At 45.1% G+C, this 15,472-nt stretch overlaps 2 protein-coding genes across 2 annotated transcripts; one reads left to right on the top strand and one right to left on the bottom strand.

Moving 5' to 3' along the window:
• Nucleotides 1-2,586: 2,586 nt before the first annotated feature.
• LOC123755141 (uncharacterized) lies at nt 2,587-8,623 on the bottom strand. The gene is made up of 2 exons (XM_045737621.1): nt 8,526-8,623; nt 2,587-3,916 (listed from the first exon to the last, which is right to left on the bottom strand). Exons 1-2 carry the CDS (start codon nt 8,621-8,623, stop codon nt 2,587-2,589), a joined length of 1,428 nt encoding a protein of 475 aa, XP_045593577.1.
• A 793-nt stretch (nt 8,624-9,416) lies between these two features.
• Nucleotides 9,417-12,247, top strand: LOC123755142 (flagellar attachment zone protein 1-like). Its single transcript, XM_045737622.1, has 2 exons — nt 9,417-9,426; nt 11,169-12,247. Exons 1-2 carry the CDS (start codon nt 9,417-9,419, stop codon nt 12,245-12,247), a joined length of 1,089 nt encoding a protein of 362 aa, XP_045593578.1.
• The last annotated feature ends 3,225 nt before the right edge of the window (nt 12,248-15,472 follow it).

Below are 15,472 nucleotides of genomic sequence, written 5' to 3' on the forward strand. Positions count from 1 at the left end.
GTCAGGTTAAGTTTATATGAAGGTTAGAGCATGTGACTATAGACTGAGACAGGCGAGAGTCAACAGCAACAAAGCCAGGACTAAGGTTCAGTGTTGGACATGTTGTGGATGGGAATGGAGTCGACAAGACGGCGCCTGTAGAGGGTAACAACAGGATAGATTATTTCAGAAGACCAATCAATTGGATGATTAGCCCCTAACATGACAGAAGAGCGAATTGCTTGTTTACAGACTGAAGACATCTTTTCATATAGTTTATCATTCAGAATACGGTCAGCTTCACCAAAGTATTGGGGAAGGCAAGAGGAACAGGAAATAAACACGAGCAGCACTGGAAGCAGGAAGAGATCTAAGAAGGGTGTCTGGAGGGTGAATGTTATATCAAGAGGACGAAGGTATTGGTAAGATCTTTAAATTCAGATATAAAGGTCAGGCACAGTACAGTGCTTCTAGTGCTGCGAGCAGGTCTAAGATGTATGTTCTTTTAGTTAGAGACATTCCTCAACAAATTTAAGGGATAACTAAGGCAGGAAAAATACTTCTAAATAGGAGAAATTTCAGAATCAAGAAGCTGTCACAGATGCATAGGGCCCAGAGGTAGAAGGAGAGTGAACACTTTTCTCAGCTGAAAGGAATTATTTAGACAAAAAAAATTAATGTACATACCACTGTGGAATAGACTTGCGGTCGGCAGATCGAGAGACGCCAAACACAGAGATGTGAACTTGTATATCTTCGAAACGAAAGAGAATAATCCATTCGTATTCAACTTTGAAATTGACAAAGAGCAAGAAAGTTTAGAGATCAAGAGGAATGGCAGGAAAAGACCCTTTACAATGGCTAAAGATAGAAAATGTCAACATAAAGAAACCAAAAAGACAATTATGAATAGTGGAAAGAAGAGCAACTTCATTGTACTCCATACAGAGATCGGCAAGAACAGGAGATAGATCCCATAGCAATACCCAAAGTCTAAAAGAAAAATGTTACCATTGAAAGAGAAGGAATTAGAGTTAACAGAGTCTGATGAGATTGAGGAAGACGTCAATAGCAAGAAGGAGATAAAGAAGGACCTCAGTCGCCTCAGAAGGAAAGAGAGATTATCATCAAGAGAACATTATTAAAAATAAAATTATCATCAAATTCGATTGATAAAGTCCTGAAAATGACGAACGTGGGCGGAGGGGGGGGGGTGCCTAAGCTAATACATGAGATAAGTCCTAAGATAAGACATAAGATAAGGCGTGAGATAAGTCCTTAGATAAGACCTAAGCTAAGACATGAGATAAGTCCTAAGATAAGACGTTAGAGTTCTGGTCAGCCAGGAGGCAAGAGGATAACTGACAGAGCCTCTCGAATCAATTATATGAGGAAGAGGAACACCACGTTAGTGAGCCTCAGTGAGGCCGGAGAAATAATGAACAAAAGGACAAATAAAAACGAAAATATTTGACGAGATCAAAGTCAAGAAGACAGACGCTAGAGAGCTCACTTTAATTTACGTTGAAGTCATTTTAAGACGATCACAAGACTTAGAGACCAGAGGAGCATAAGTCTGGGAGACAGACAGCTCCACATGAGGCTTCCTTGAAGTCATTTTAAGACGATCACAAGACTTAGAGACCAGAGGAGCATAAGTCTGGGAGACAGACAGCTCCACATGAGGCTTCTGGAGGCAGTCCCCACGATCAAGGACAACCACTGGAATGTCCTTGTCTGAGGGAGGGAGAGCAATTGCATTGTTAGTTTTCAGTGAGACCAGATAATGCAGATAACGACAAGGAAGGCCGGGACGTTTAGAAACCAGTGCGTCAGTGGCGGGGCCCCGGAGATCAGTGGTAGAGCGAGGGTCAGGTGAAGCAGCAAAAAAGAGACCAAGTCCAAGACGTTCTTGCTGGAGCTTAGAGAGGGAGAAGAAGAAGAAAGGTTGGTAACAAAGAGTATTTAGCCCCAAGGAGTGTTGGGGCAGTGTTGTGTAGCAACCCGTTCTTGCACTTACTTACAGTCAATATTGACTTATTAAATACGTGCATATGTGACATACTAAACATACTAGTTTATCTTGAAAAGCTTCATAGAAAACACCGACCTTACCTAACCTTCTTAGTATGTTAAGATAAGTATCTTATTGCTTCGTAATTACAATTATTACTTAACCTATTCCTATAAAAGGTAAGTAATAATTGTAATTACGAAGCAATAAGATGCTTATCTTAACTTACTAAGAAGGTTAGGTAAGGTCGGTGTTTTCTATGAAGCTTTTCAAGGTAAACTAGTATGTTTAGTGTGTCACATATGCACGTATTTAATAAATCAATATTGACTATACGAAAGTGCGAGAACGGGTTGTGTGTAGTGTGGAGGAGTGGTGGGAAGAGCAGTGTTGTGTAGTGTGGAGGAGTGGTGGGAAGAGCAGTGTTGTGTAGTGTGGAGGAGTGGTGGGAAGAGCAGTGTTGTGTAGTGTGGAGGAGTGGTGGGAGGAGAGCTCACACAGATCACTGGGAAGCGCCCACGACCGACCGCGGTTATGGTGATGAACTGATAGAAAAGCCTCACCATTATCACACAGAGGTCAAGTACAGTCTTTTAAGTTAATCTTATGTTGGGAATCTGTTCCTTTCTAATATTGTGATTCTCCTTATTCTTGTCAAATTCAAAGTCTGTGTTTCTTAGCAAGAATACTTCATGACGTGCCGCCGACTGGTAACGTGATACTTCATCACGTGGCGACGACTGATAACGTGTTACTTCCCCAAGTGGCGCCGACTGGTAACGTGTTACTTCCCCACGTGGCGCCGACTGGTAACGTGATACTTTATCACGTGGCGACGACTGGTAACGTGATACTTCATCACGTGGCGACGACTGATAACGTGATACTTTATCACGTGGCGACGACTGATAACGTGATACTTCCCCACGTGGCGCCGACTGGTAACGTGATACTTTATCACGTGGCGCCGACTGGTAACGCGATACTTTATCACGTGGCGCCGACTGATAACGTGATACTTCATCACGTGGCGCCGACTGATAACGTGATACTTCATCACGTGGCGACGACTGATAACGTGATACTTCCCCACGTGGCGCCGACTGATAACGTGATACTTCATCACGTGGCGCCGACTGATAACGTGATACTTCCCCACGTGGCGCCGACTGATAACGTGATACTTCATCACGTGGCGACGACTGATAACGTGATACTTTATCACGTGGCGACGACTGGTAACGTGATACTTCATCACGTGGCGACGACTGATAACGTGATACTTCCCCACGTGGCGACGACTGATAACGTGATACTTCATCACGTGGCGACGACTGATTACGTGATACTTCCCCACGTGGCGACGACTGATAACGTGATACTTCATCACGTGGCGACGACTGATAACGTGATACTTCATCACGTGGCGACGACTGATAACGTGATACTTCCCCACGTGGCGACGACTGATAACGTGATACTTTATCACGTGGCGACGACTGATAACGTGATACTTCCCCACGTGGCGACGACAGATAACGTGATACTTCCCCACGTGGCGACGACTGATAACGTGATACTTCCCCACGTGGCGACGACTGATAACGTGATACTTCATCACGTGGCGACGACTGATAACGTGATACTTCATCACGTGGCGACGACTGGTAACGTGTTACTTCATCACGTGGCGACGACTGATAACGTGTTACTTCATCACGTGGCGCCGACTGGTAACGTGATACTTCCCCACGTGGCGCCGACTGGTAACGTGATACTTCATCACGTGGCGACGACTGGTAACGTGTTACTTCAGCATGTGGCGCCGACTGGTAACGTGATACTTCCCCACGTGGCGCCGACTGGTAACGTGTTACTTCATCACGTGGCAACGACTGATAACGTGATTCATCAGATAACCAGCTTGGCCTCACCGCCTCTCATCACGTGATAATCATCACGGAGACTAACATACATTAACCACTCTCTTCTCCGCCGGTGTAAGTAGTCTCCACAACTTACAATATCAACACTCCACAACTTACAATATCAACACTCCACAACTTACAATATCAACACACTACAACTTACAATATCAACACTCCACAACTTACAATATCAACACACTACAACTTACAATATCAACACACCACAACTTACAATATCAACACACCACAACTTACAATATCAACACACCACAACTTACAATATCAACACTCCACAACTTACAATATTAACACACCACAACTTACAATATCAACACACCACAACTTACAATATCAACACTCCACAACTTACAATATCAACACACCACAACTTACAATATCAACACACCACAACTTACAATATCAACACTCCACAACTTACAATATCAACACTCCACAACTTACAATATCAACACTCCACAACTTACAATATCAACACACCACAACTTACAATATCAACACACCACAACTTACAATATCAACACTCCACAACTTACAATATCAACACACCACAACTTACAATATCAACACTCCACAACTTACAATATCAACACACTACAACTTACAATATCAACACTCCACAACTTACAATATCAACACACTACAACTTACAATATCAACACACCACAACTTACAATATCAACACTCCACAACTTACAATATCAACACACCACAACTTACAATATCAACACTCCACAACTTACAATATCAACACACCACAACTTACAATATCAACACACCACAACTTACAATATCAACACACTACAACTTACAACATCAACACACTACAACTTACAATATCAACACACCACAACTTACAATATCAACACACCACAACTTACAATATCAACACACCACAACTTACAATATCAACACACCACAACTTACAATATCAACACACCACAACTTACAATATCAACACACCACAACTTACAATATCAACACACCACAACTTACAATATCAACACACTACAACTTACAATATCAACACACTACAACTTACAATATCAACACTCCACAACTTACAATATCAACACTCCACAACTTACAATATCAACACACCACAACTTACAATATCAACACACTACAACTTACAATATCAACACTCCACAACTTACAATATCAACATTCCACAACTTACAATATCAACACTCCACAACTTACAATATCAACACACCACAACTTACAATATCAACACACCACAACTTACAATATCAACACACCACAACTTACAATATCAACACACCACAACTTACAATATCAACACACCACAACTTACAATATCAACACACCACAACTTACAATATCAACACTCCACAACTTACAATATCAACACACCACAACTTACAATATCAACACACCACAACTTACAATATCAACACTCCACAACTTACAATATCAACACACCACAACTTACAATATCAACACACCACAACTTACAATATCAACACACCACAACTTACAATATCAACACACCACAACTTACAATATCAACACACCACAACTTACAATATCAACACTCCACAACTTACAATATCAACACACCACAACTTACAATATCAACACTCCACAACTTACAATATCAACACACCACAACTTACAATATCTTCCCATCTATACGACACAATATCTAAGTGAACACTTCCTGGCAGCTATTACAGAACACCTAAGTGAACACTTCCTTTCAGGTGCTGTTCAGAACACGTAAGAGAAAGAATAACGTTGCTGTAACACGTGAGAGAACAACTTGGCTGTAACACGTAAGAGAGAGAACAACGTGGCTGTAACACGTACGAGAGAACAACGTGGCTGTAACACGTGAGAGAGAACAACTTGGCTGTAACACGTGAGAGAACAACTTGGCTGTAACACGTGAGAGAACAACTTGGCTGTAACACGTAAGAGAGAGAACATCGTGGCTGTAACACGTAAGAGAGAGAACATCGTGGCTGTAACACGTAAGAGAGAGAACAACGTGGCTGTAACACGTAAGAGAGAACATCGTGGCTGTAACACGTGAGAGAACAACTTGGCTGTAACACGTACGAGAGAACATCGTGGCTGTAACACGTACGAGAGAACAACGTGGCTGTAACACGTACGAGAGAACAACGTGACTGTAACACGTGAGAGAACAACTTGGCTGTAACACGTAAGAGAGAGAACAACGTGGCTGTAACACGTACGAGAGAACAACGTGACTGTAACACGTGAGAGAACAACTTGGCTGTAAAACGTAAGAGAGAGAACAACGTGGCTGTAACACGTACGAGAGAACAACGTGACTGTAACACGTGAGAGAACAACTTGGCTGTAACACGTAAGAGAGAACAACGTGACTGTAACACGTGAGAGAACAACTTGGCTGTAACACGTAAGAGAGAGAACAACGTGGCAGTAACACGTAAGAGAGAACAACGTGGCTGTAACACGTAAGAGAGAACAATGTGGCTGTAACACGTGAGAGAACAACTTGGCAGTAACACGTAAGAGAGAACTTCGTGGCTGTAACACGTAAGAGAGAGAACAACGTGGCTGTAACACGTACGAGAGAACAACGTGACTGTAACACGTAAGAGACAACAACGTGACTGTAACACGTGAGAGAACAACTTGGCAGTAACACGTAAGAGAGAACAACGTGGCTGTAACACGTAAGAGAGAACTTCGTGGTTGTAACACGTAAGACAGAGAACAACGTGGCTGTAACACGTGAGAGAACAACTTGGCAGTAACACGTAAGAAAGAACAACGTGGCTGTAACACGTGAGAGAACAACTTGGCAGTAACACGTAAGAGAGAACAACGTGGCTGTAACACGTGAGAGAACAACTTGGCTGTAACACGTAAGAGAGAACAACGTGACTGTAACACGTGCCACTAGACAGAGCAACAATCACCCAGGTGAGAGGGCAGTGACCCCCAGCCGTCACTCCTCCTCACAACACCGTCCCATTTCTCGGTAATGTGACCACAGACGAATGGTCCAGTTATTTACCGTCTCCAGCTCAACATTTCTCCCTCTTGCTCTGCCAGGCGCAGCACCGCCAGACGCTGCGCTATAACCTTATCTCGGTGTTCATTCTTATGTGTCTGGTGTTCATATTTGCGTATGTACTCACCTGGTTGTGATTGCGGAGGTTGAGCTTCGGCTCTTTGGTCCCGCCTCTGAATCGTCAATCAACTGGTGTACAGATTCCTGAGCCTACTGAGCTCTATCATATCTACATTTGAAACTGTGTATGGAGTCAGCCTCCACCACATCACTGCATTTTATTTGTTAACTACTCTGACACTGAACAAATTCTTTCTAATGTCTTTGTGGCTCATTTGGGTACTAAGGTTCCACCTGTGTTCCCTTGTTCGGTTTCTACCCGTGTTAAATAGTTTGTTTTTGTCCACCTTGACAATTTCCTTGAGAAGTGTGTAGGTGGTTATCATGTCTCCCCTACTCTTCCACTTGGGCTGAACCGTAGAGGGACGGTCTCGCTTCATATTACGGCCAGCTTGAGCCAGTAACCGGGTTCTTTCTGTTTAATGGGCCTTATAGCCTCTTCTACTATGGTCCAATCCCCAAGTCAAATGGTAAGTTTTCAACAATTGGCGGTACGAAGTAATTGTGCAAGGAATAAAGGGAGCAAACAAGACGACAAAACACCTTCACCAATATATTATCTATCGAAGTATAACTACATATATGTACACAGTATCTCTATCACACAGGACACTCAGTATATCTGCAGTGTTCATCATAGCCCGGTGAGTCCACTATCTTCAAGTACACGTCGTCCACGCTCAATGGTAATCACCGGCGAGTTCACCTTCCTCAACATGGGCCAGTCCCACACACTGTATCGTCACGATGTCCCAATACCCCACAATCTGCTCTCCAGAAACACACTGGCAGAGGACTTCAACAACACGCTGACTGGGGTCACAAATAATGACTTCCAGGGGTCTCTAACACCCTGGCAGAGGGCTTCAACAACACGCTGACTGGGGTCGCAAATAATGACTTCCAGGGGTCTCTAACACCCTGGCAGAGGGCTTCAACAACACGCTGACTGGGGTCACAAATAATGACTTCCAGGGGTCTCTAACACCCTGGCTGAGGGCTTCAACAACACGCTGACTGGGGTCACAAATAATGACTTCCAGAGGTCTCTAACACACTGGCAGAAGTCTCTAGCAACACACTAGCAACACTTCTCAGCTGACGGCCAATACTGTCGTCTAGTAACTCCTCTTGGCCCAATCGTCGTACGTCGGTCCACACAACACTGCACAAGTAAAGCAGCCAACACACTGCTTACTACCGACGGCGGCCACTTGTACTCTCACACGACCAAGTCAAGAGTTCGGGACTGCCCAAACTGAACTGATTACCACAGCGTAACAGATTCTTCACGTCACCTCTGTGAACATTAGAATCATTAGCCAGACAGAAAGTATATAAAAAGAACTTAGGATGGCAACTTTTCACCGAAGAGCTGAAATTGTAATCAAATGAGCCATGTAGATGGTGTTGATATCGCTATTTCACTCACCAGAAGTCATCATCGTCGAGCTCACCTCCTAACTGAAGTATGACACAGGAGCCTTTCGCAGACGCTACACCGACGCCAACAGATGGCGTTGTCTGCATCTCACTATGCCTTGGAGTTGGAGTGCAGGTTCATGGCATCGATATCACCACACCTCACTCCATAGAAAGCTTTGATATCGTAACACAGGTCGGCGTTCAATCCCCGACCGTCCAAGTGGTTGGGCACCATTCCTTACCAATATAGTCGTAATGGCTTGGTGCTTTCTCCTCATATTTCCTTCCTTCCTTCCTCCCCCTTCATCTCTGTCTTCCGGGGACGTTAGGTATAGTTTCCGTAGCCTTTCCTCGTAGCTCATACCTCTCAGTTCTGGAACTAGTCTGGTGGAATACCCCTGAATCTTCTTAACTTTTTCTTGAATTTAACTAGGTATGGATTCCAGGCTGGAGCTGCGTACTCCAGGATTGGTCTGACATAAGTGGTATACAGGGTCCTGAACGATTCCTTACACAAGTTTCTAGAGGCAGTTCTTATGTTGGCCAGTCTAGCATATGCAGCTGATGATATCCTTTTGATGTGGGCCTCTGGGGACAGGTTCGGTGTGATATCAACTCCCAGATCTTTTTCTCGATTTGACTCCTGCAGGATTTCACCTCCCAGATGATACCTTGTGTTCAGCCTACTGCTCCCTTCGCCTAATTTCATTACTTTACACTTTCCTGAGTTAAACTTTAGTAGCCCTTTTCCAAACCATTCCTCCAGTTTGTCCAGGTCGTCCTGTAGTCTCTATCTTCATGTGTCTTGATTCTTCTCATAATTCTTGCATCATCAGCAAACATTGAGAGGAATGAGTCTATACCCTCTGGAAGGTCGTTTACATATACTAGAAATAGGATGGGTCCAAGTACAGAGCCGTGTGGACGTCCGCTGGTGACATCTCGCCACTCTGATGTCTTTCCCCTCAGTTACTCGCTGTTTCCTGTTGCTTGTTCTCCTGAATGTTCTCACTGAGTCTACACGAGCAAGCAGTAGCTCTGTGTTACCCTACATCCATCTCTTTCCTAAATCATTATATTTACTTTTATTCCTGTTTCTTGCAGTTGTTTCTTTTGAACCCGTTTGCTGAAATTGCCTCGAGAATTTACTTTTTTTTTACGATCTCTTTCAACACTTTTTCTGTTGATGAATTTCTCTCAGATCTAACACACGTCTTCTTGCGTATCAGAAATATTTGATTTGAGATGTGAACTCAGAGCCGGTGCTACACACCGCAGACCTGGTCTTATACAGGTTGTATAAAGCAATCTGAAGGTTTGTCGTTGTTCCTGAAGAATATCTGGATTTTTGTTCATTTAAAATGTGCTGAAGACGTTATTTTCGTAAAGTTTACCCTGGAAATATATTTGATGAAATGCACTTCAAGATTACTCTCTTCCACTGTTGGTGGGAGCTGTCTCACTCTCGTTGTGTAGGGCTCCTGGGTCCTCCTCCTCACCTCACCCATGACCATTACTCCAGTCCATCCTGTTAAGGCTTCCCAACGTCAAGAAAACGGTCAATTTAAAGTGGTCTCTCCTAACCAACCAGAGGACCCAAGACAGAAAACGGGACAATACGTCACTTTCGCAAGCTGCTTTCAATTTCTAGTACGAAACTTATTGACCTTAATTAAGTAACGAATACGAGCGAAATGTAACGTTCTTCGCATGAGGACCAATTGATTACTCAGGTTATGTCAGTGATAAAGGCAAGGTGACCATCTGCCCGAATACTGCTGCGGCGCTTCTTGCTCTACTGGTGGCAGACGATGAGTTACTGGTGGCAGACGATGAGTTACTAGTGGCAGACGATGAGTTACTGGTGGCAGACGATGAGTTACTGGTGGCAGACGATGAGTTACTGGTGGCAAACGATGAGTTACTGGTGGCAAACGATGAGTTACTGGTGGTAGACGATGAGTTACTGGTGGCAGACGATGAGTTACTAGTGGCAGACGATGAGTTACTGGTGGCCAGACGATGAGTTACTGGTGGCAGACGATGAGTTACTGGTGGCAGACGATGAGTAACTAGTGGCAGACGATGAGTTACTGGTGGCAGACGATGAGTTACTGGTGGCAGACGATGAGTTACTGGTAGTAGACGATGAGTTACTGGTGGCAGACGATGAGTTACTGGTGGCAGACGATGAGTTACTGGTGGCAGACGATGAGTTACTGGTGGCAAACGATGAGTTACTGGTGGCAGACGATGAGTTACTGGTGGCAGACGATGAGTTACTAGTGGCAGACGATGAGTTACTGGTGGCAGACGATGAGTTACTAGTGGCAGACGATGAGTTACTGGTGGCCAGACGATGAGTTACTGGTGGCAGACGATGAGTTACTGGTGGCAGACGATGAGTAACTAGTGGCAGACGATGAGTTACTGGTGGCAGACGATGAGTTACTGGTGGCAGACGATGAGTTACTGGTAGTAGACGATGAGTTACTGGTGGCAGACGATGAGTTACTGGTGGCAGACGATGAGTTACTGGTGGGAGACGATGAGTTACTGGTAGTAGACGATGAGTTACTGGTGGGAGACGATGAGTTACTGGTGGCAGACGATGAGTAACTAGTGGCAGACGATGAGTTACTGGTGGCAGACGATGAGTTACTGGTGGCAGACGATGAGTTGCTGGTGGCAGACGATGAGTTACTGGTAGTAGACAATGAGTTACTGGTGGCAGACGATGAGTTACTAGTGGCAGACGATGCGTTACTGGTAGCAGACGATGAGTTACTGGTGGCAGACGATGAGTTACTGGTGGCAGACGATGAGTTACTGGTGGCAAACGATGGGTTACTGGTGGCAGACGATGAGTTACTAGTGGCAGACGATGAGTTACTGGTGGCAGACGATGAGTTACTGGTGGCAGACGATGAGTTACTGGTGGCAAACGATGAGTTACTAGTGGCAGACGATGCGTTACTGGTAGCAGACCATGAGTTACTGGTAGCAGACGATGAGTTACTGGTAGCAGACGATGAGTTACTGGTGGCAGGCGAAGAGTTACTGGTAGCAGACGATGAGTTACTGGTAGCAGACGATGAGTTACTGGTGGCAGACGATGAGTTACTGGTAGCAGACGATGAGTTACTGGCAGCAGACGATGAGTTACTGGCAGCAGACGATGAGTTACTGGTGGCAGACGATGAGTTACTGGTGGCAGACGATGAGTTACTGGTAGCAGACGATGAGTTACTGGTGGCAGACGATGAGTTACTGGTGGCAGACGATGAGTTACTGGTAGCAGACGATGAGTTACTGGTGGCAGACGATGAGTTACTGATATCAGACGATGAGTTACTGGTAGCAGACGATGAGTTACTGGTGGCAGACGATGAGTTGCTGGTGGCAGACGATGAGTTACTGGTAGCAGACGATGAGTTACTGGCAGCAGACGATGAGTTACTGGTAGCAGACGATGAGTTGCTGGTGGCAGACGATGAGTTACTGATATCAGACGATGAGTTACTGGTAGCAGACGATGAGTTACTGGTAGCAGACGATGAGTTGCTGGTGGCAGACGATGAGTTACTGGTAGCAGACGATGAGTTACTGGCAGCAGACGATGAGTTACTGGTAGCAGACGATGAGTTACTGGTGGCAGACGATGAGTTACTGCTGGCAAACGATGAGTTACTGGTGGCAGACGAGAAATTACTGATAGCAGAAGATTAGTAACTTGTAGCAGAAGATGAGTTACTGGTAGCAGATGAGTTACTGGTAGCAGATGATGAGTTACTGGAAGCAAAAGATGAATTACTGGTAGCAGACGATGAGTTACTGGTGCCAGACGATGAGTTACTGGTAACAGAAGAAGAGATTCTGGTAGCAGAAGATGAGTTACTGATTGCAGATTATGAGTTACTGGTATATTACTAGTAACACAAAGATCACTACTGTAACACTGGTCACCATTGTAACACTGGTCACCACTATAACACTGGTCAACACTGTAACACTGGACACCACTGTAACACTGGTCACCATTGTAACACAGGTCACCACTGTAACACAGGTTACCCCTGTAATGTTGGTCACCACTGTAACACGGGTCACCACTATACCACTGGTCATCACTGTAACACTGGTCACCATTATAACACAGGTCACAAGTGTACCACAGGCCACCACTGAAACACAGGTCACCATTGTAACACAGGTCACCACTGTAACACATGACACCACTGTAACACAGGTCATCACTGTAACACTGGTCAGCACTAACAATGAACACCACTGTAACACAGGTCACAAGTGTCCCACAGGTCACCACTGTAACACAGGTCACAAGTGTCCCACAGGCCACCATTGTAACACAGGTCACCACTTTAACACAGGACACTACTGTAACACAGGTCATTACTGTAACACTGGTCACCACTGTAACACAGGTCATTACTGTAACACTGGTCATCACTGTAACACTGGTCACCACTGTAACACTGGTCACCACTGTAACACAGGTCATTACTGTAACACTGGTCAGCACTGTAACAATGATCACCACTGTAACACAAGTCACCACTGTAACACTGGTCACCACTGTAACACTGATCACCTCTGTAACACAGGTCACCGTTGTAACACAGGTCACCGCTGTAGCACTCGTCACTTTTGTAACACTGGTCACCACTGTAACACTGATCACCACTGTAACACAGGTCACAACTGTAACACATGTCACCACTGTAACACAGGTCACCACTGTAACACAGGTCACCACTGAAACACAGGTCACTACTATAACAGTAGTCACCACTGTAACACAGGTCACCACTGTAATACGGGTCACCACTGTAACAAAGGTCACCACTGTTACATAGGTTACCACTATAACATTGGTCACTACTGTAACACTGGTCACCACTGTAACACAGGTCACCACTGTAATACTGGTCACCATTATAACACTGGTCACCACTGAAACAAAGGTCCCCACTGTAACACTGGTCACCATTGTAACATAGGTCCCCACTGTAACACTGGTCACCATTGTAACATAGGTCCCCACTGTAACACTGGTCACCATTGTAACATAGGTCCCAACTGTAACACTGGTCACCATTGTAACATAGGTCCCCACTGTAACACTGGTCACCACTGTAACACTGATCATCACTGTAATATTGGTCACCACTGTAACACTGGTCATCAATGTAACACTGATCACCAGTGTAACACTGGTCACCAGTGTAACACTGGTCACCATTGAAACACTGGACACCACTGTAACACCGGTCACCACTGTAACACTGGTCACAACTGTAACACTGGTCATCACTGTAACACTGGTCACCGCTGTAACACTGTTCACCACTGTACCACTGGTCATTACAGTTATATTGGTCACCACTGTAACACTGGTCACCATTGCAACACTGGTCACCACTGTAACACTGGTCACCACTATAACACTGGTCAATACTGTAACACTAGACACCACTGTAACACAGGTCACCATTGTAAGACAGGTAATCACTGTAACTCAGGTCACCACTGTAACACAGGTCACCACTGTGTCACTGGTCTCCACTGTAACACTGGTCACCCCTGTAATATTGGTCACCACTGTAACACTGGTCACCAATGTAATATTGACCACTGTAACACAGGTCACCACTGTAACACGGGTTACCACTGTAACACAGGTCACCACTATACCACTGGTCATCACTGGTCAGTAGTGACCTGTGTTACAATGGTGACCAGTGTTACAGTGGTGACCTGTGTTGCAATGGTGACCTGTGTTACAGTGGTGACCAGTGGTACAGCGGTGAGCAGTGTTACAGTGGTGACTAGTGTTATAGTGGTGACCACTGTAACACTGGTCATCACTGAAACACAGGTCACCACTGTAACACTGATCACCTCTGTAACACTGATCACCTCTGTAACACAGGTCACCGTTGTAACACATGTCACCACTGTAGCACAGGTCACCACTGTAACCCAGGTCGCCACTGTAACACTGGTCACTACTGTAACACAGGTCACCACTATACCACAAGTCATCACTGTAACACTGGTCACCATTGTAACACTGATCACCACTGTAACACAGGTCACAAGTGTACCACAGGCCACCACTGTAATACAGGCCACCACTGTAACACAGGACACGACTGTAACATAGGTCATCACTGTAACACTGGTCATCACTGTAACACTGATCACAACTGTAACACAGGTCACCACTGTAACACTGGTCACCACTGTAACACTGATCACAACTGTAACACAGGTCACCACTGTAACACAGGTCACCCCTGTAATACAGGTCACCACTGTAACACTGATCACCACTGTAACACTGGACACCACTGTAACACAGGTCACCCCTGTAACACAGGTCACCACTGTAACACAGGTCACCACTGTAACACAGGTCACCACTGTAACTCTGGTCACCACTGTAACACAGGTCACCACTGTAACACAGGCCACCACTGTAACATTGGTCACCATTGTAACACAGGTCACCACTGTAACTCTGGTCACCACTGTAACTCAGGTCACCACTGGTCACCCTGGTAACACTGGTCACCGCTGTAACTCAGGTCACCACTGTAACACTAGTCACCACTGTAATACTGGTCACCACTGTAACACAGGTCACCACTGTAACACAGGTCAACACTGTAACACAGGTCACCACTGTAACACTGGTCACCACTGTAACACAGGTCAGCACTGTAACACTGGTCACCACTGTAACACTGGTCACCACTGTAACACTGGTCACCACTGTAACACTGGTCACCACTGAAACATTGGTCACCATTGTAACACAGGTCACCACTGTAACACAGGTCACCACTGTTACACTGGTCACCACTGTAACACAGGTCACCACTGTTACACTGGTCACCACTGTAACACAGGTCACCACTGTTACACTGG

Source organism: Procambarus clarkii, chromosome 28 (genome assembly GCF_040958095.1).
Source record: "Procambarus clarkii isolate CNS0578487 chromosome 28, FALCON_Pclarkii_2.0, whole genome shotgun sequence".
In the NCBI taxonomy this organism is placed as follows: Eukaryota; Metazoa; Arthropoda; class Malacostraca; order Decapoda; family Cambaridae; genus Procambarus; species Procambarus clarkii.